Below are 19,469 nucleotides of genomic sequence, written 5' to 3' on the forward strand. Positions count from 1 at the left end.
GGCGCGCTCCGGGCTGCGCGCCCGGTGTATATCATGAGGCCACGCCTACCCCTCGGGCGTGGCCACCGCCCACTTGGTGCGCGGAATGATGTCACCACGCCAGTGGGCTTTTGTGTCCGCCACACGCGCCCCCCCAGAATTCCCGCGCACCTGGAGGGCCAGTTTGCGGGGCAGACGAATGACCCGGCCGAAGCGCCCCCTGGCGATTGGCGGCGTCCGGGGTGCAGGGATGCCAGGTGGGATGCCCCTGGCTGCCCCTGGGATGTGTGCAGGATCGGGGGGCGGCGTGGCGGCGGGGCTGGGCGGTGCCGGGGGTCCGCCCGCAGGGGGGCGGCCCCGACGTAGGGGTCGGGCCACTGGCGGTGGATGGTCCACGTCGAGGTGGGCCGGCTTGAGGCGGTCTACCGAAACGCGGTCAGGAGTACCGCCGATGTCCAGGGTGAAGTGCTTCGCCCCGGTCTCCAGCACGCGGAAAGGCCCGTCGTACGGGGGCCGCAGTGGTGTCCGGTGGGCATCGTGGCGGACGAAGACGTACTCCGCCGTGCGAAGCTCCGGGGCGACGTGCGTCGGTGGGTGCCCGTGGCATGCCGTTGGCACCGGGGCGAACCTCTGGGCGGTCTCTTGCAGAGCGGAGCGCTGCTGTGCCGCGGACCATGGTGCCGTGGAGTCGGGGAGGAACTCGCCCGGCACCCGCAGCGGTTGCCCGAAGACCAACTCCGCCGCGAATGCGCGCAGGTCCTCCTTGGGCGCCGTCCGGAGGCCCAGCAGGACCCAGGGGAGCCTGTCGACCCAGCCGCCGTCGCGGAGGGTGGCCCGGAGCGCGGCCTTCAATGAGCGGTGAAATCGCTCACACAGGCCGTTAGCCTGGGGGTGGTAGGCCGTGGTTCGGTGCAGCCGGACCCTGAGCCCCTGCGCGACCGCCCCCCAGAGTTCCGAGGTGAACTGGGGGCCGCGGTCGGACGAGATGTCTGAGGGGGCGCCGAACCGGGCGACCCAGGTGGCGATGAAAGCCTGCGCGACATCGGCCGCCATTGTCGACGCCAAGGGCACGGCCTCCGGCCACCGGGTGGTGCGGTCCACCATGGTGAGGATGTAGGTGAAACCCCGCAAGGGGGGCAGAGGTCCCACCAGGTCCACGTGGACGTGGTCAAACCGGCGTTCCGGCACCGTGAACGGGGCCAACGGGGCCTGGGTGTGCCGGTGCACCTTGGCGCGCTGGCACACGAGGCACGTCCTGGCCCAGCCGCGGACGGCCTTCCGGAGGCCATGCCAGACGAACTTGTCGGCGATCAGCCTTTGGGAGGCCCTCGCGCCCGGGTGGGACAGGCCGTGGATGGCGTCAAACACCTGGCGCTGCCAGCCCGCGGGCACGATGGGGCGAGGACGCCCGAGGGAGACGTCGCACAAGAGGGCCGCGCCCGCGCCGTCGAACGGCACCTCGGTGACGCGGAGGCCCGTGACGGCGGTCCGCAAGGCCTGGACGTCGGGGTCAGCGGCCTGGTCCGCTGCCATCCGGGCATAGTCGACGCCGAGGTGGACTGCGTGGGCGACGGCCCGTGAAAGGCAATCCGCCACCGGGTTGTCCTTCCCCGCGACGTGCTGGATGTCCGTCGTGTACTTGGACACGGCCGAGAGGTGACGCTGCTGCCGGGCCGACCACGGCTCGGTGACCTTGCCCATCGCGAAGATCAGCGGCTTGTGGTCGACGAAGGCAGTGAACGCACGGCCCTCGAGCAGATGGCGGAAGTGCCTGACTGCCAAGTGAAGCCCGAGCAACTCGCGGTCGAAGGTACTGTAACGGCGTTCGGGCGGGCGAAGCTGCTGGCTAAAGAATGCCAGCGGTTGCCAAGCTCCACGCACCCATTGCTCGTGCACCGCGCCCACCGCGTAGTCCGAGGCATCGGTGGTGAGGGCGATCGGTGCATCGGGCGCCGGGTGCGCGAGCATGGTGGCGTTAGCCAAGGCGAGCTTCGCGCCCGTGAACACCGTGTCCATCTACTCGGTCCAGGTAACGTCGCCTTTGCCCGGCTTACCTCGGAGAGCTTCGTGCAGGGGGCGCAGGAGCTGGGTGATACGGGGCAGGAACCGATGTTAAAAGTTCACCATGCCCAGGAACTCCTGCAGTCCTCTGATCGTGCGGGGGCGCGGAAACCCCTTCACCGCCTCCACCTTGGCCGGCAGGGGGACGGCTCCGTGCCTGGTGACACGGTGCCCCAGAAAATCGATTATGGCGGGGCCGAACCGGCACTTTGCGGGGTTCACAATCGGGCCATGCTGGCCCAGGCGTTCGAAGAGCGTGCGGAAGTGGCGTAGGTGCTCTTCGCGGGATGCGCTGGCGACGAGGATATCATCCAGGTAGACGTAGACAAAATCCAAGTCGCGCAGGACGCTGTCCATCAGTCGCTGGAACGCCTGAGCCGCATTCTTCAGACCGAAGGGCATGCGCAGGAACTCGAAGAGTCCGAATGGCGTGATGACCGCCATCTTCGGGACGTCCTCCGGCCTGACGGGGACCTGATGGTAGCCGCGTATGAGGTCCACCTTCGAGAAGAAGGACATGCCCGCCAAACGGGCAGAAAAGTCCTGAATGTGGGGGACGGGGTAGCGGTCGGGAGTCGTGGCGTCATTGAGACGGCGATAGTCCCCGCACGGTCGCCATCCCCCGCCGGGCTTCGGCACGATGTGCAGCGGCGACGCCCAAGCACTCTCTGAGCGCCGAATGATGCCGAGTCGCTCCAGGGTAGCGAACGCCGCTTTTGCCACCGCCAGCTTCGTCGGCTCGAGACGGCGTGCCCAGGCTTAGACCGGTGGCCCGACGGTGGGGATGTGATGGGCCACCCCTTGCTTGACGGCCCCCGCCGAGAAGGTGGGCCGCGTGAGGGCCGGGAAGCCGGCGAGGAGGCGGGTGAATGCGTCCGCTGCCGGAAGCGTACAGACCAACGTGGCCGGAACCAAACCGTTCGGCAAGCCGCTCGTTGAGCTGCTCGACGAGCTGGGCAACGCACAGGCGAGCGAGCTGAACGTCTCGGCCTGGACAAGACGTCTGCGCTTGACGTCGACCAGGAGCCCATTAGCGCACAGGAAGTCCGCGCCAAGCAGTGCCATGGGCACGTCGGCGGTGACGAACGTCCATCGGAAAACCTGCCCTCCGAACCGCAGAGAGAGGCAGCGTTTTCCGTACGTACGGATGGGCGTCCCGTTCGCGGCAAGCAGCGTGGGGCCCCCACCCGCGGCGTGCTTGTCTGACGTGCCGGCGGGAACGACACTCACCTGCGCTCCCGTGTCGCACAGGTAACGGCGCCCAGAGAAGGTGTCCGTTATGAACAGCAGGCTGCTCGAACGGCCGGCGCTCATCGCCACTATTGAGTGCCGGCCCGGGCGTTTCCCGACCTGTTGAAGGAGCATGGCGGATGACACTGCCGAGCTTCGTGGCCGAACTTGGCGTGGAACCAGCACCAGGTGGTGGAGCTGGAGGAGCGCGGCTGGCTCCGCCAGGCCGGTGGAGTTGGCGGGTTTCCCCGCGGTGGCGGTTTTCGCCGCGGCGGTGGGCGGGGCGTGGCGGCGGTCACGAGGTGCGTATCAGCATGCTGCGTATGCTGTATAAGCTGATGCTGTGGATCAGCAGCATCAGCAGCATCAGCAGCATCAGCCTCGAGGGCCGTGACGGCCACGCCGACTCTCGCCTGCGTGTCCGAAGCGGCGAAGTACCTGTCCGCCTCGGCTGCCAATGCTCGGGGTTCCGTTAGCCCGGTCCCGGCCAACGCGAGGCGAACCTGCGCTGGAAGTTGGCGACGGAAAAGCGCCCGGAATAGAGAACCGGGGGCTTCGTCGCCCAACAGTGACAGCATATGGTCCATTCGGACCGACGGGCACGTGTCACCGAGCTCGGGGAGATCCAGGAGGCGGTCGGCCCGTGCGTCGTCCGTGAGGCCGAACGTGGCTAGGAGTAGCCGCTTGAGTGCCTCGTACTTGTGGCCGTCCGGTGGGTGGCGAAGGACGGACACAACTCGAGCGGCCGTGCCGGGCCCAAGGGAGGCGACGACGTGGCAATAGCGCGTGTCATCGCCGGTGAGGCACCGAAGCTGAAATTGGGCTTCGGCCTGGACGAACCAGACTTCGGCCTGAGCCTCCCAAAATTCGGGAAGTTTGATGAAGTTGGCCATGGCAATGGCGTCGCGTGTGGAAGGATCGCTCCGGCAGATCCAACATCGAGGGGGTCACCAGTAAAGCGCGGCGTTACGCGCGCTGCTTGTGAGCAAGGAGGAAGCGGACAAGCGGTAACTTATAAGCGTCTTTATTTCAGGAGCTCACTGTAACACTGGCGCGCTCCGGGCTGCGCGCCCGGTGTATATCATGAGGCCACGCCTACCCCTCGGGCGTGGCCACCGCCCACTTGGTGCGCGGAATGATGTCACCACGCCAGTGGGCTTTTGTGTCCGCCACACCACCATGATTATGAGATATTGTATGTTGCATGAGGCACTGCTTTCACGTCCTCAACCGCCTCGACCATTGTCTAAGAGCTCAATACCCCATCGACCCGTGCTCAATGAAAACATCTCCAGTGATGGTGGCATTCACCGACATAGTAGCTCGCAATTCTACGCACTCACCATTCTAGGCACTCGCTTTTCTCCTGATGGACATGGAAGTGGAAGAGCAACTTGCAACCGTCAGGAACTGTTTGAGCATCCAAACGAGATTCGTGCTGAAGAATACTGTGGAATTGACTGGCTGCTTCAGTATCGGGTAGAAATGGTCGATGAAGTGATCACCGCCGTCCAGACATACTTGCGGGCACAGGGTCATCAGTATCACGATTTGGTGGAGTTTTACGAGTGCAAGCAGGTGGAAGGTGAGACTTTTGACTCATTCCTATGTGCACTCCGGGGAATCGCAGTGAACTGTGACCTTGACAAGATAACTGTCGATCGCCATTTCATCGTTCGGATTATCACCCAGGATTCCCATCCGGACATCTGTCAGAAACTGTTTGCAATGCCGGACCTCGACCTTAAAACAACAATTGCTGGCAAGAGGAAGCAGGTAAAAAGGCTGACGTGATGTTTCTGGGACTCACGGGACGAACTCGAAATCTGTTGTCAGGACCACCCCAATTCAGCAAGCCAGCGGTGTATCGACCTACACGTGACAGCCGTCATTGTGACACGTGTGGTGGCAATCCACACTTCGACTTGGCCAAGTGCCCTGCAAAAGGCAAGAAGTGTCAGGAATGCGGTATTTTTGGACATTTTGAAAAAGTTTGCCGAAAATCCAAACCACGGGGACAACAACGTCCAAATCAGGCATTCGTCATGTGGTGCTGGTAGCAGGTACCACACAGGTTAGCCTGGACAGCACACTGCGTATTCAGATCACCGGCTTAGATTTTGATGACGACCCATCAGACAAGTGACTTTTCTACCCGATACTGGAGCAGAAGTCACTGTTATTGGTCTTACGCATCTGACACTGCCGGATATCGACATGGATAATCTGGGCGATGTACCTGGTGATGTGAGAGTTACAGGTGCAGACGGCGTCTCGATTCAGTGCCTGGATACAATCCACACGATCTTTCACACACATGGCGTGTCAACTTTGGAGACGATGTACATGTGCAATGGCGTGCAGATGGCATGTTTAGCTTATTAGTGGCTACAAGACCTACATTGGTGTTTGTGCAAGAAGCAGACAACCAGTACAACCACGCATTCTGTACGGGTCCTGGACGTCAACCCAGATACTGATACATCACTGGAGCTATGGAACTAGGTCACAGCAGATCTCGTGGCTGAATCCAGCAGGGTTCGATGTCCCATGCCCCACAACAGATGACCGATGGTGCACCGATGATGATTAATCTCCACAACGATGTGGTGCCATTCCAGCTACGAAAGGCACGGCCAATCCCACTCGACTGGAGAGACCAGGTAAAATCCGATTTGGATAACATGTACAACAAAGGCATCATTTCACCGATGGGCAGTGAACCATCAGGGTGGTGCCATCCCCTTGTCATCACACCCAAGGCTAATGGGAAGATTCGGATGTGGGTCCGTTTCCATAATCTTAACCGTAAAGTCGAGCGATCCATGCACCCTATGACAACACCAACAGAAGAAATATCATCTCCGCTTCCAGATTCTTCGGAATGGCTGACGTGACTCACGGTTACTTGGAACCCACCCCTCCCCCTAGAAAAGAGCCAGTTCACTGCACTCATCATCACACCATCAGGTAGATACAAATACCTATGGCCCCCATGGGATTAAATGGGTAGACCATTAAATTAAATGGAGAGTGGTGACAAATATTGCTACCATGGCAATATCACCCTGGACGGTCTATGCAACACTGTCAAAGTGGTCGACGACATCATGATGTTTGAACATTTGTTTTCTGAACACGTACATCAGGTACGACGGTTCTTGATGCGTGTCGCATGCGTGGGATCACATTGAATCCTGAGAAATTGCAGATTGCTCAGGCCCAGGTGAAGATCTTCGGATGTGTTGCCGGATGGAATGGTATTGCTTCAGATCCTAATAAGCTGACTGAGCTCCCTAATTTCCCTACTCCAACCAACATGACAGATCTTCGCTCATTTCTTGGCATAGTTCACTGGCTGGACGATTTTTCAGCAGACAATGCCAGTGCATCAGAACCACAACGTGGACTGCTCAAGAATGGAGCTGTTTTCGATTGGACTGCTGAGCATGACAAGGCATTCAACGACATGAAAAACATTATCGTGTCACCATGGATCATGGCCCATTTTGATCCAAAGTTACCCACTGTGCTTAAAACGGATGCAACACGGTTACATGTTCTCGGTTTTACTCTGTTGCAGTTACATGATGAGCGTCATAGATTGGTCCAGTGTGGATCACGTCACCTTTCAGACACGAAATCCAGGTATGCAATTATTGAACTCGAAGCATTGGGCTTGGACTACATCAAAATGTAAGCAATACCTCATGGGACTTTCGTCGTTCAACCTTGCTGTGGACTATAGACCCCTGGTGCCGATCTTCAACTCATATACGATGGATGCTATTGAGAACCCTCGCCTGGAATACAGTGGGAAAACGGACACCGTACAACTTCACCACCACTTGGCGGAGAGGCACAGAGCACGTGCTTCCGGACGCACTTTCACGTCATCCAGTGGATGAACCATAACCTCAGGATCTCTTAGCATAATTGGAGTTTTCCATTCCTCACATTGTCGCCTCTGCTACATGACAAATTGACGGTCGTCCATCTGGGCATCCCTTTCGAGATCCCATCCTTGAGAAGCTTTGGAAAGTTGCTCACCACAAAACGTCATTTAGTCATTGGAGTCATTGACCCTCGTGTTGAGAAATTCTGCAGTATTTGCAACGATCTATCAGTGGACAACGGTCTCGTGCTGTTCAGAGCCCGCATCATTGTGCCCGTTGAGACGTAGTCAATCGTTGGAACGCTTTACACCACGGAATTGAACATATGAAGACGCGGTCCTGTCAGCTCGTGTACTGGCCGAACATAAATAACGACATTGTCCACATCACCTGTTCTTGCACCAAATACCAGGAGAGGCTTCACAGCAAGGGGAACCTCTGATGAGGAATCCATCTACCCGTGTGTTTGAGGATGTATTCGTTGATTTCTTCACACACACTGACCTTGATTACCTTGTGTACACCGACCTTTTGTCGGGCCGGCCTCATGTATACCTGTTTAACACACATGCCCCGACACGGTTGCTAATTTGCGCTTCACGCAGTTTCTTTGTAGAGCTCGATGTTCCTGTGAGTTTGCGCACTGATGCTGCTCCACAATTCTGTTCATGGAAATCGGCCCAATTTATTTGACGGTTGGGGTGTAACCCATCACCCATCATCACCATATTGGCCAAGTTCAAAACAGGTATGCAGAGGAGGCCGTGGAAGATATAAAAACGTCAATTCCCAAGACGGCCAAAAATAATAATACTGACGATGATGAGTTCTGTCTTGGATTGCTGGAGTGGCGTAACACTCGTGTCGGATGCCGTTCACCTGCCCAATTTTTATTTGGTAAACCTACATGTACTGCTGTACCTGGTCACCACCATGCATTTGCACCTGAGTGGCAGACAGCAGCGGATGAAGCCGAACAGCAGCATCAACAATCCGTCGACAGGTTAAGTGGCATCATGACAAACATGCGAAGTGTTTGAAACCTCGTTATTGGTTCACAGGTAATTGTTCAAAATCCCATCAATAGAAATTGGGATTCTGCCGGGAAAGTAGTTGGAAAGGGGGGTTATCTCATCAAAACTGCTTCTGGTTCAGTTATGTAGAGGAACCGACATTCCCTACGCATGTATTACCCTCCTGCTTATGTGAACCAAGACAATGGTCAACCTAAAAAGTAAACAGATGTTACCCCACTACTGATAATTGGTGGGAGATAAAGGAAAAACGCTGTGTAGATTCGATCTGTGAAATTGTACTCCACCTTCCAATTACCTATGATGTGACGTGTACCCTGGTGAAAGGGAGGTGTGATGTGGACCTGACTATTGTGATGTGGAACTGAGTATGGACCCAACTATGGTTAGAATAACGGGCTATTCTGTGATGGAAGAGGGCAAGCTGTGATTCTTCTTCTTCTTTTTCCACTCGCTCTCTGTTTCCACATGTACCGCACTATGGAGTGGAAATAAACGACCTCTGGTTTATATATCTTGCCACGAGTTATGAACATAACAGTCTCTAAACCTGCGTGCTTTCAAGGGCAAAACAAGCAAACTCTGCCAGTATTTTGGCGGGCCAAAAAAAGGCATGGGTTTGTAACAGCTGCCATCTTGAAAGATTGGTTCCACAACTGTACCGTTCCTCGGGTAGAGAGGTAGAAAGCTGGCAGTAAATAATCTCTCCTTCAAGGTCCTCCCGCTAGTAGAAAACGCCCTGGCCACCCCGAGGTGCTGATGGTGGCCCATTCCAATGTCGTAGTCATCTTCCTGTCACCCATCACCACCTCCCTGAGCCAACCATTCAACCAAGGGGTGATTTCAAGGTTTAAAACATACTACACCCACCGCACCTTCCATCGCATCTTAGATGCTATGGAGCCCGATTCTGAAATGAATGGCAGGAAATGCTGGAAGTATTTCAACATAGCACACTGTATTAGCACCATCAAGGACTCTCTGGACAAAGTCAAAGCCTCTGGCACCATCAACGCTTCTTGGCAAAATCTATGGCCACAGGCAGTCAATGACTTCAGAGGCTTTCCCGATACCACAGAAGAGAAGTGGACAATTGCTGGGTTAGGAGTTGGACGCCATCATCGAGGGAGAGGGCAGTGAAGATGCGCAAGAGGTAGCGATGCCCAACCTGACTGTCATGTTCCTGACCAAGGTGCTGCAGGATATGAGGTCAGTCGCTGACAGGTTGCAAGATGCTGACCCAGTGATGGGGCGGTACATGTACTCCGGTTCAAGAGAGGGTTGGATAATGTTTGGCAGCCATACAAAGAGCTGCACAGAAAGGTGCAGCACTCAGCGAAACAGATATTGATCACCCATTTTTTTCACTCCAGCACTTCAACACATCCCCTTCGATGCACAAATCATCAGAACCCTCAACTGCATCCTCTTCAGCGTCCTCACCTGCATACCCTTCGATGCACAAATCATCAGAACCCTCAACTGCATCCTCTTCAGCGTCCTCACCTGCATACCCTTTGATGCACAAATCATCATAACCCTCAACTGCGTCCTCTTCAGTGCCCTCACCTGCACAACCTTCAGTGCATGACTCATCAGAACCCTCAACAGCATCCTCTTCAGCGTCCTCACCTGCATACCCTTCAGTGCATGAATCATCAGAGTCCTCATCTGCATCCTCTTCAGCGTCCTCACCTGCATACCCTTCAGTGCATGACTCATCAGAACCCTCAACTGCGTCCTCTTCAGCATCCTCACCTGCATACCCTTCAGTGCATGAATCATCAGAACCCTCAACTGCATCCTCTTCAGCGTCCTCACCTGCATACCCTTCAGTGCATGACTCATCAGAACCCTCAACTGCGTCCTCTTCAGCGTCCTTACTGCATACCCTTCAGTGCATGACTCATCAGAACCCTCAACTGCATCCTCTTCAGCACCCTAACCTGCATACCCTTCAGTGCATGACTCATCAGAACCCTCAACAGCGCCCTCTTCAGCGCCCTCACCTGTACACCCTTCAGTGCATGAATCATCAGAACCCTCAACAGCGTCCTCTTCAGCGCCCTAACCTGCATACCCTTCAGTGCATGACTCATCAAAACCCTCAACTGCGTCCTCTCCAGCATCCTCACCTGCATACCCTTCAGTGCATGACTCATCAGAACCCTCAACTGCGTCCTCTTCAGCGTCCTTACTGCATACCCTTCAGTGCATGACTCATCAGAACCCTCAACTGCATCCTCTTCAGCACCCTAACCTGCATACCCTTCAGTGCATGACTCATCAGAACCCTCAACAGCATCCTCTTCAGCGCCCTCACCTGTACACCCTTCAGTTTATGACTCATCACAACCCTCAACAGCGTCCTCTTCAGCGTCCTCACCTGCATACCCTTCAGTGCATGACTCATCAAACCCTCAACTGCGTCCTCTCCAGCATCCTCACCTGCATACCCTTCAGTGCATGACTCATCAGAACCCTCAACTGCGTCCTGTTCAGAGGTGTTCACCAAGTTCACTGTATTCTAAATGATAATAATAATAATAATCATCATCAAAAGACACATTGAAAATGTATCTTAAAAAAAAATTGGAAACAGTACCAGCTATTGTTGTTGTTTTTTTCAAATTTGTAAGCATTTTAATGAAAGTGTAATCATGTGCATTCGTGTTCGTAAAATTTTAAAGTTTTCCCTTGTAAATCACCTATGCCGGAAACCCTTCCCCCCTTTTTCCATTTAAACAATGCCCCGACATTCGCGGATAAGACATTTGCGGCATTTTTCAGAAACGTATCCCCCGCGAATGTCAGGGTCTTGTGTACTTTGTAGATAACTATACCAGTTTCTCCATGTGTTGATATGCATTACCCCAGGGTCTCCAAAATCCGTCACTACCTTAAGGGCAAACGTTTCAATTTTTTTCTGATGTAGTGTTATTGTCGTGTTATTGTATAATATAATTTGTCTTTGTCCAGCCTGAGGTTTATGTACAATCTCCATGAAGAGCCTTCAATCAATGTAAAATCCATTAATAAAAAATACCAAATAGTGAAGATTAACTACCAGATCAAAGCAAAGTCCATGTTACCCTGAACATGATGTGAATGTGAAGTTTCTGATTTATTTGTTTAATGGCCATGCTCATTGTATGCTTACCAATACACCTCACAGACAGCACAACGCCAAGGAGGATGTGATGGAACATCACTGAGGATTTGTCCCTGTACAGAAAACATCAGGCATTCGACGAGCAAGGAAGATACATTATATAGAATCATATTTTATTCACAATAAGTGTTATTGTGACGACATTTAAAAGGATATTTTGTCCATATCTCGACTCATGGACAAGTGAGCGTATGCAGGGTATGAAGGTAGTAAACTGATAGCGAGACAACGTTTAGTCGCAACAACCAAAAAAGCAAGGTGTAGTTGAAGCAATGTCTTCAGTGTTGGTTAATCTTGCTATAATTCATCAAATGTCCATTCGTCTGTCTGTCTGTCTGTTCGAAGGTACCGTAAAAACTGCTTAACCGATCTCAACGATATTTTGGGTGGATAATCCTGGGATCTCCAGGAGTAAAATAGGGTATTTAGTTTTCCCAATTTCAGCTTTAGTCTCCAGCATTCTCAGGTTTGGACTCACGCATAACATTCGCGTTCGCATAACATTCATTGTTCTCATTGTGACGATGTTGTTTTCCCGGGTGCCACACAAACGGCTGCACCAATCGCTGCACGGACTCGATCGGACTCGGTGACCTCGGACAAAGACCTTTTATAAGGACACGGGTTGAATCCCTGCTCGAGAGAATTCTAACCCATTTCAACTGAAGGAAACACGTATCGGGAGTACATACGGCATAGCGATTGTGAACACGATTAGTTTAATCTCCACATGAGAGAATTCCACATAGCTATTTGGGCGGTGAATATGCTAACAGATCGCTGTCTCCATCGATCTTGCTAAGGCCGTAACAGCTATCGGCTCAAAATCCTTTTAACTGTTGATTTGGAAGTTTTTACAATGAAGGAAACACGTATCTGGAGTACATATGACATCGGGAGGACTAACTGCACGCGTCTTCAGTATCAAGCTTAAATCTGTCATGGCGGATCTGAAGAGCGGAATGCTTGGAGAAGTGGTGAGCTACTTCGGCAAGAAGGAGGATCAGAAACGTGGACTCCCACACTGCCACATCCTGCTGATACTTGCTCCCGCATGAGGTTATTTTCCCGGGTGCCGCACAAACCTCTGCACCGATCGAGATTTAACGGATGTTTATATAAATCGTTTAAAAGAAAAAAAAGCCTTCAATTTCTGATATTTAGCCTTTTCATTTGTCCTCCCAATTGAAGCCCCGCCCATAGGGCGGGTACCGTTGTTAGTAATTATTAATTCAAGTACACCTTGCTATGTAGATAGGGGGCACCTCCGGGACACAAAGGTGATCCCGGGGGAGGAGGTTGTTTCACAGCACCACTTGGTTGTCTGCGACATAAGGGTGAAAGGTGTGAGGAGAGGTCAGCGGGTGAAGTACCAACCGAGAATGAAGGTGTGGAGGTTGAAAGAGGTGACAGTGAGGGAGGCATTAAAAGAGAGGCTGAGTATGGTAGAGGATGATGTGGTTGAGCTTGAAAGTGGTTGGATGTCAATGAAAGATAGTCTGTTGGTAGCCGTTGGTGAGGTATGTGGATGGACTAAAGGACCACTGAGGCACTCGGAAACATGGTGGTGGGATGATGAAGTTGGAAAGAGGATTGACGAGAAGACAAAGAAGTTCAAGGATTGGCAGAAGGTGAAAGGTACGGGGGCAGAAAAGGCAGAACATGAAAGTTATAAGGCAGCCAAGAAGGCTGCAAAGAAAGAGGTAGCATAGGCGCAGGAGGCATGTAGGGTCAGAGAGTGGTATTCAGGATTGCAAAGTAGACAGCGAAAGAGAGGTGTGATGTGATGGGGGTGAGTTGCTTAAAGGATGAAGTGGGACAAATCGTTGTGGACCCAGATGGAATTAAAGAAAGATGGAAGAGACATATGGAAATGCTGTTGAATGCAGAGAATGAATGGGACGGCAACATCGAGAGTAACCCAGTTTTATGACCAGCAGAGAAGATAACTGAGAAGGAAGTTGAGGAAGCAATAAAAGCAATGAAGAGTAGAAAAGCAGGAGGGCTGACGGCAGTTGTGGGAGATATGTTGAAGGCAGCAGTAAGTTGGGGTGTGAAGAGAATGACAGAGATCTGTAATCTGGTGGTGAAAGAAGGCCGCATTCCAGTGGATTGGGAACTGATTACCCTCATCCTTCTTTACAAGGGGAAAGGTGACCCTCTGGACTGTGGCTCGTATCGAGCGATAAAGTTATTGGAGCATGGAATGAAGGTATTGGAAAGGGTGTTGGAGAGGAGGATAAGGAAGAAAGTGAAGATCGACGAAATGCAGTTTGGATTTATGCCAGGAAGAGGAACGACAGACGCACTTTTTATTGTGAGGCAGTTGCAGGAGATGTACATGGAGAAGAGGAAGAAGTTGTTTATTGGGTTTGTTGATCTGGAGAAAGCGTTTTATAGGGTTCCACGCGAAGTAGTGACATGTGCATTGAGGAAGTTAGGAGTGGAGGAATGGTTGATTAGAGTAGTGATTGCAATTTCTGAGAGAGCGCGCACAGCTGCAAGGACGAAGGACGGGAACAGTGGTGAGTTTGAGGTGAAGGTGGGAGTGCATCAGGTTTCGGTACTAAGCCCACTACTATTTGTAGCTGTGATGGATGTGCTGGCTCGGAATGTAAAGGAGGGTTTACCGTGGGAGTTTTTTTATGCAGATGATCTGGTGTTGATTGGGGAGAGTATGGATGAACAGAAGGAGAAGATGAACAAGTGGAAGGAATGTATGGAGACAAAAGGTCTGAAGGTGAATATCGGAAAAAACGAAGGTGATGGCAAGTGGTAAAGCATGTGGTGAGATGGAAAGAACTGGGAAGTGGCCATGGTGGCCATGGTGTGCAGGAAGGGTGTCGGAGTGAACTCCATTCAATGTACAATGTGCGCTGAGTGGGTTCATCAAAAATGTAGTGGTCTGAGAGGGTCATTAACCAGGGTGGCAGCTACATTCAAGTGTAAGGTGTGCACAGAGGTAGCTGCAGATGGAGGAAATGTTGAGTTTGGATCTTGGAGACGGCGTGAAGCTGGAAGGTGTGAAAACATTTTGCTACCTCGGAGACACGCTGAATGGAGAAGGTGGATCAGACTCGGCAACGGTTGCTGGAGTGAGATGTGCGTGGAAGAAGTTTCGGGAACTGAGAGGCGTGCTGATGAGGAGGGGCGTGTCGTTGAAGCTGAAGGGAATGGTGTATGCTGCATGTGTGAGAAGTGTTATTATTTATGGGAGTGAGGCATGGGTAATGAACGTAGAGCAGCAACGAAGGCTGGAAAGGGTGGAAATGCGAATGGTTCGTTGGATGTGTGGAGTATCGTTGAGAGAGGAAGACAAATGATAAATTGTAAAAGATGATGGGAATAGAGCCTGTGATTGATGCTGTGAAGAGAAACAGGTTGAGATGGTTTGGTCATGTGTTGAGGAAGGATGAAAGTGCCTGGTTGAGAAGAGTGATGGAAATGAATGTAGAAGGAAGTAGAGGACGGGGAAGACCGAGAAAGACTTGGCTGAAGATGGTGGAAGAAGAAATGCGGGCAAGGGGGTTAACAAGGGGAGATGCAGAAAATAGGGCAAAATGAAGAAGATTGTCATGGGGACCGTAAGGCTAACCCCCGCTCTAGCAGGGAAAATGGCCTTAAAATGCCTGTTGCCGTTGTGTTGTACAATGTACACCTTGCTATGTGGGAAGTAAGGGAAATAATGAAAAGGAAAAGGGGAGAGAGAGGAGGGGAGGAAACACTGCTACCTGCAAGTAAGAGGGTTATGTTAGTTAGGATTAATAAGGGTTTATTGTTAGTGAGGAGGGATGGGATTTATGATTTTAAAATTAACAAAATGTTTGTTGAAGTTGTTAAAATCAGAAGCAAAAAGTGGACACAATAAGCAAAACAACAAACAAACAATAAATATGTCGTTCGTAGCACAATACTTCCGAAATCCCTAAAACAAGTTCTTGGCTTTTGGCCTATGTTGACCTAAAATATTTGGTGGTTGAATTCAGTGATCTGATATGCAAATCCTCTTCAAATTTCAAGTGAACCGGATGAAAATTGAGGATTTTAGAAATTTGACAAAGTTGTTGACATTTGGCCTATTTTGACCTCAAAATCAATAGGCTTCTTCCTTATGACCAAATCTAACATTTGGTGAAGTAAAGATCGGTTTAAAATTATGACCTGTAAGCAGTTGATATACAGACAGACAGTCAGACAGAATAAGGCACAAAACCAAGCAATATACTTGAAAAATCTTCGATTTCCGCAATTAACAAGAAAAGATAAGAGAGACGATGGAGTGGTGGGGTAAGGTAGAGGAACCTACAAGTAGGACGGTTGAGGTAGGAATTGGGTTAATGGGGTTAGCAAAAACACTGTTAGAAATGGAATTTGTAACTAAAACTACTAAGCATAGTTGATCAAAATGGAAACTTCAAGTGAGATCCTCAATCGATGTTTTGTGAAACACAACGTTACAGGAGTCACACGTTACCTGTAATTGTATTAATGAAAATGAGTACCTGTAATCCCATGTTACAACCCGAACCCGATTGCAGGTACTCGTGTTTTATATGTTACTCTTAGGATTACATATGGTGGAGGAAAGTAGAAATATCAGACAACACGGACACAGCAAATAGAGCAAAAGTGACAACTCAACACAAGGAAGTGAAGATCGTCAGCAGAACCTTGTAAGGCCCTTCCATGTTTGCCATTTTTAAAAACCAGACATACTCGTCGTTATACTTCCTAATACCACGTTCCATTACCAATTTCCATTATGGAGTAAAACAGTGATATTATGGAGTAAACATTCCGATATATCCGATAAAAAATTAAGATCTGGATACAAAAGTCAAATTTCTTTTTAACCCTGTCTTTAGGAAGGAAAACGCACCTTCCACAACTTAAACCACGTCCACAACTGGCTATAAACCCAAAGAAAAAGAAAGTAAGTTAGCAGGTGTCATGTGTTCTCCTTGCTATGTCCGTTCATCCAGAAACTTCCATTTTTTTTACACCATGTGATCAAAATTCACTTGCTGGAGGTCCTTGACATTTTTATGGATTTGGTGGCCAATGCCATTTTGAGAGAGATAAATTGATGCGTTTCATTTGCCTCAAAATGTATCCCCCACTGGGAAGCACAAATAAATTAAAATAATATATAATTTATTAGATTACCTGACTAAGTTTACCAAAACAACAAATTCAGGTTATATTCATCAGTTCCGAACGAAAGTATCAATTTTCAGACACAACCTGTTCTTCCTCAATGACCGGTGTTGTTTAAACTAGAAAGGTGAATATTGATAAGATATCAATATATTTAGACCTATAAATTTGAATCCCTATTCTGTACAAGGGAGAGAATTTGAAAAATGTACAGGTATGATTTATAATTTGTCGAGCCTCTTGGGTTGATGTGGGAGTAAGAACTCGGGAGGGTGTTGGCAGGACCCATCTCCATCTTCAAGCACTATTTAGACCACTATGTTGAATTGTTGAATTGCAAAAGTATTTAAAAATAAATAATAAAAGTTTTATTATTAAAAAGCAGGGTTTCCCAGGTAATTTGGAAATTGTCTTCCATATCAATCAGCTTTTAAACATTTAGACAAACGACTTTCTTTTTCACCACACTTGATATTTTCCTCTTCTGACCTTTAATTTGTTTATTTTTTAAATCGAATTTGGATTTCTACGTTTGTTTTGTTAAATTTTCTCTCCAAACATACAAGTAGATTTTAAATTAGCACCTTTAAATAAACGAGAAGTTTCGCGATTTATCTGGTGTTGCACTTACGTACATGAAGAATGAATGGTCCCGTGGAGAATTAATACTTTTAGAATCACTGACCCTATGCACCGGCACGAATGAAAATGTGAAAATGTTCTTTTCTACTTATGACGGAGCAAAATCGTGCAAATATAATTGAACGAAAAACTATTTCAAAGGAAACGGTGTTCGGTTTTCAACAAAAAATACTCTTGTTCAGTTGAAGTGCAGAAACTAGACCATTGAAGTTTGTTATATATCGATATAAAAATCACCTTATTCTGTTAGTTTGTTTGTGTCTGTTTTTCCGACAATTTTCTCTGAAACTACTTGAACAGGGACCATAAAACTCACACCATTATCCACGCGAAGCAAAAAGCGGGGTCAAGCAATATGTCTGTCCGTCGAATTGTATTAATGACGGATAATTGTATTAATCGTATTAATCTGTAACTTACAAAAAGCAAATTAATTAACTCTTAATCGATTAATTGATTAATCAATAAATCAAAATTAGCCTTCACAGCCAAATCACTTTGTCATTGTCATGTCCAAATATCAGCTTCCGACCTCAAAAGGTGCCTGAGATGTTGCACAGATGAGAAAGAAAATAAATAAGTTCTTAATTAATCGATAATAATTATGTAATTGATCAAATAATTAATCAATCAAAAAACAAAAAACACAGTTTTTGCAAAAGCACTTACTCATTACTGTGCCGAAATTTCTGCTTCCGAGCTCAAACGAACGGCTAAGATATCGCCCGGAAAACCAAGAAAGCAAGAAAACAAACAACCAGAGTGAAAACTGATTACTCCCTTTCAGCGTGCGTCATTGCCGAGCCCCCTTCGGTGCCCAGCAATGACGTTATGCAGCACCTGGAGATGGCATAGGAAAGGAGCGGTGAACAATAAGTAGGTGAATGTGTGGTTATTGGTGAATATGTCGGTGAATGTGTGGTTATTGGTGAATAAGTCGGTGAATGTGTGGTTATTGGTGAATAAGTAGGTGAATGTGTGGTTCATGGTGAATAAGTAGGTGAATGTGTGGTTATTGGTGAATAAGTAGGTGAATGTGTGGTTATTGGTGAATAAGTAGGTGAATGTGTGGGTCATGGTGAATAAGAAGGTGAATGTGTGGTTCTTGGTGAATAAGTAGGTGAATGTGTGGTTCATGGTGAATAAGTAGGTGAATGTGTGGTTATTGGTGAATAAGTAGGTGAATGTGTGGTTATTGGTGAATAAGTCGGTGAATGTGTGGTTATTGGTGAATAAGTAGGTGAATGTGTGGTTATTGGTGAATAAGTAGGTGAATGTTTGGTTCATGTTGAGTATTCATGAAGAATAAAATCAAACGGACGAACCTGAGATATGAACATGACATTCACCTCGCACCACAATCATTTTTAACGTAGAGCAAACTATGACGTCATACAATTATAACAAGTAACGGTACTCGAACCGGTAACAAAACCATCCTCAGATGACAAGGTAAATGCAGACAGGTAAGAGCTTACCTTCGGATTGGAACCTTTTCATGGTGCACGTCTACCCTCTTGTTTCATGTGAAGACCTTTTAGGGGACGGAGGGCGTTGGGGGAACGGACATGGAATGTATTGTGGTTATACACAGGTAGTCACCACAAACCTGTTTGGGAATGGAAACAACCTCCATCACCACAATTGGGCTCTGTTATCGGCGATAAGACTTTACACTCGTCACACCATGTTTACCATTCTTGTTACAGCAGCACGTACCATGGAATGTTTATTTCATTAATTTCTTATTTTACAACTTCAAAGTCAATGGTGAAGGAAATCTTAAATGTGTAATAGAAACAGGTAAAGGTGATTAATAGATGATTAAAATGAAGATCAGTATCCAATGTTGAGGAATCATTTCATTTTTAACGCCATTTTTTTCGCTGTTTCCGCTCCTTCGTTTTTGTTCTGCTTTTTCCATTTAGTGCGGTATAAATTGACATGAAAATAGCCGAACCCGGATATTTTCGATAATAACCGTTTTTGGTGCTAAGTGCTTTTATATGATTGTCGAGTATCTGCAGAAATGAATTATCATACATTGACAGATGGGGACCCTTGTTTTTTATTCGGTCAAAGTATATGATCTGTTACAAAAGTGTAAATAATGAGTTTTCCAAGTTTAGATGATAATGATTCACAAATACAGATTATAAAATAATAGAATAGACTAGAACTGCACTCAGTGGAGAGCATACCCCCACCTGGTTGGCCATATCACTTAATGGTGAAGAATCACTTAAAAATTCTACTAGCTGGATCTGGATCAGAATCTTCACCAAAATTGAATCAATT

The 19,469-nt window shown here is 49.1% G+C and overlaps 1 protein-coding gene across 1 annotated transcript in view; it reads right to left on the reverse strand.

The window, feature by feature from the left end:
* Window positions 1-18,693, reverse strand: part of LOC137433720 (uncharacterized) — a 90,442-nt gene extending 71,749 nt beyond the window's left edge. Inside the window, exons 1-2 of the mRNA XM_068125984.2 lie at window positions 18,650-18,693; window positions 11,361-11,425 (exon numbers count right to left, since the gene is read on the reverse strand). Of these exons, the coding sequence (XP_067982085.2) occupies window positions 11,361-11,409 (49 nt within the window). The 5' untranslated portion in view covers window positions 11,410-11,425; window positions 18,650-18,693. The remainder of the gene's footprint in view (window positions 1-11,360; window positions 11,426-18,649) is intronic.
* Window positions 18,694-19,469: the final 776 nt, after the last annotated feature.

Source organism: Myxine glutinosa, chromosome 10 (assembly GCF_964187855.1).
Source record: "Myxine glutinosa chromosome 10, kmMyxGlut1.1, whole genome shotgun sequence".
Classification (NCBI taxonomy): domain Eukaryota; kingdom Metazoa; phylum Chordata; class Myxini; order Myxiniformes; family Myxinidae; genus Myxine; species Myxine glutinosa.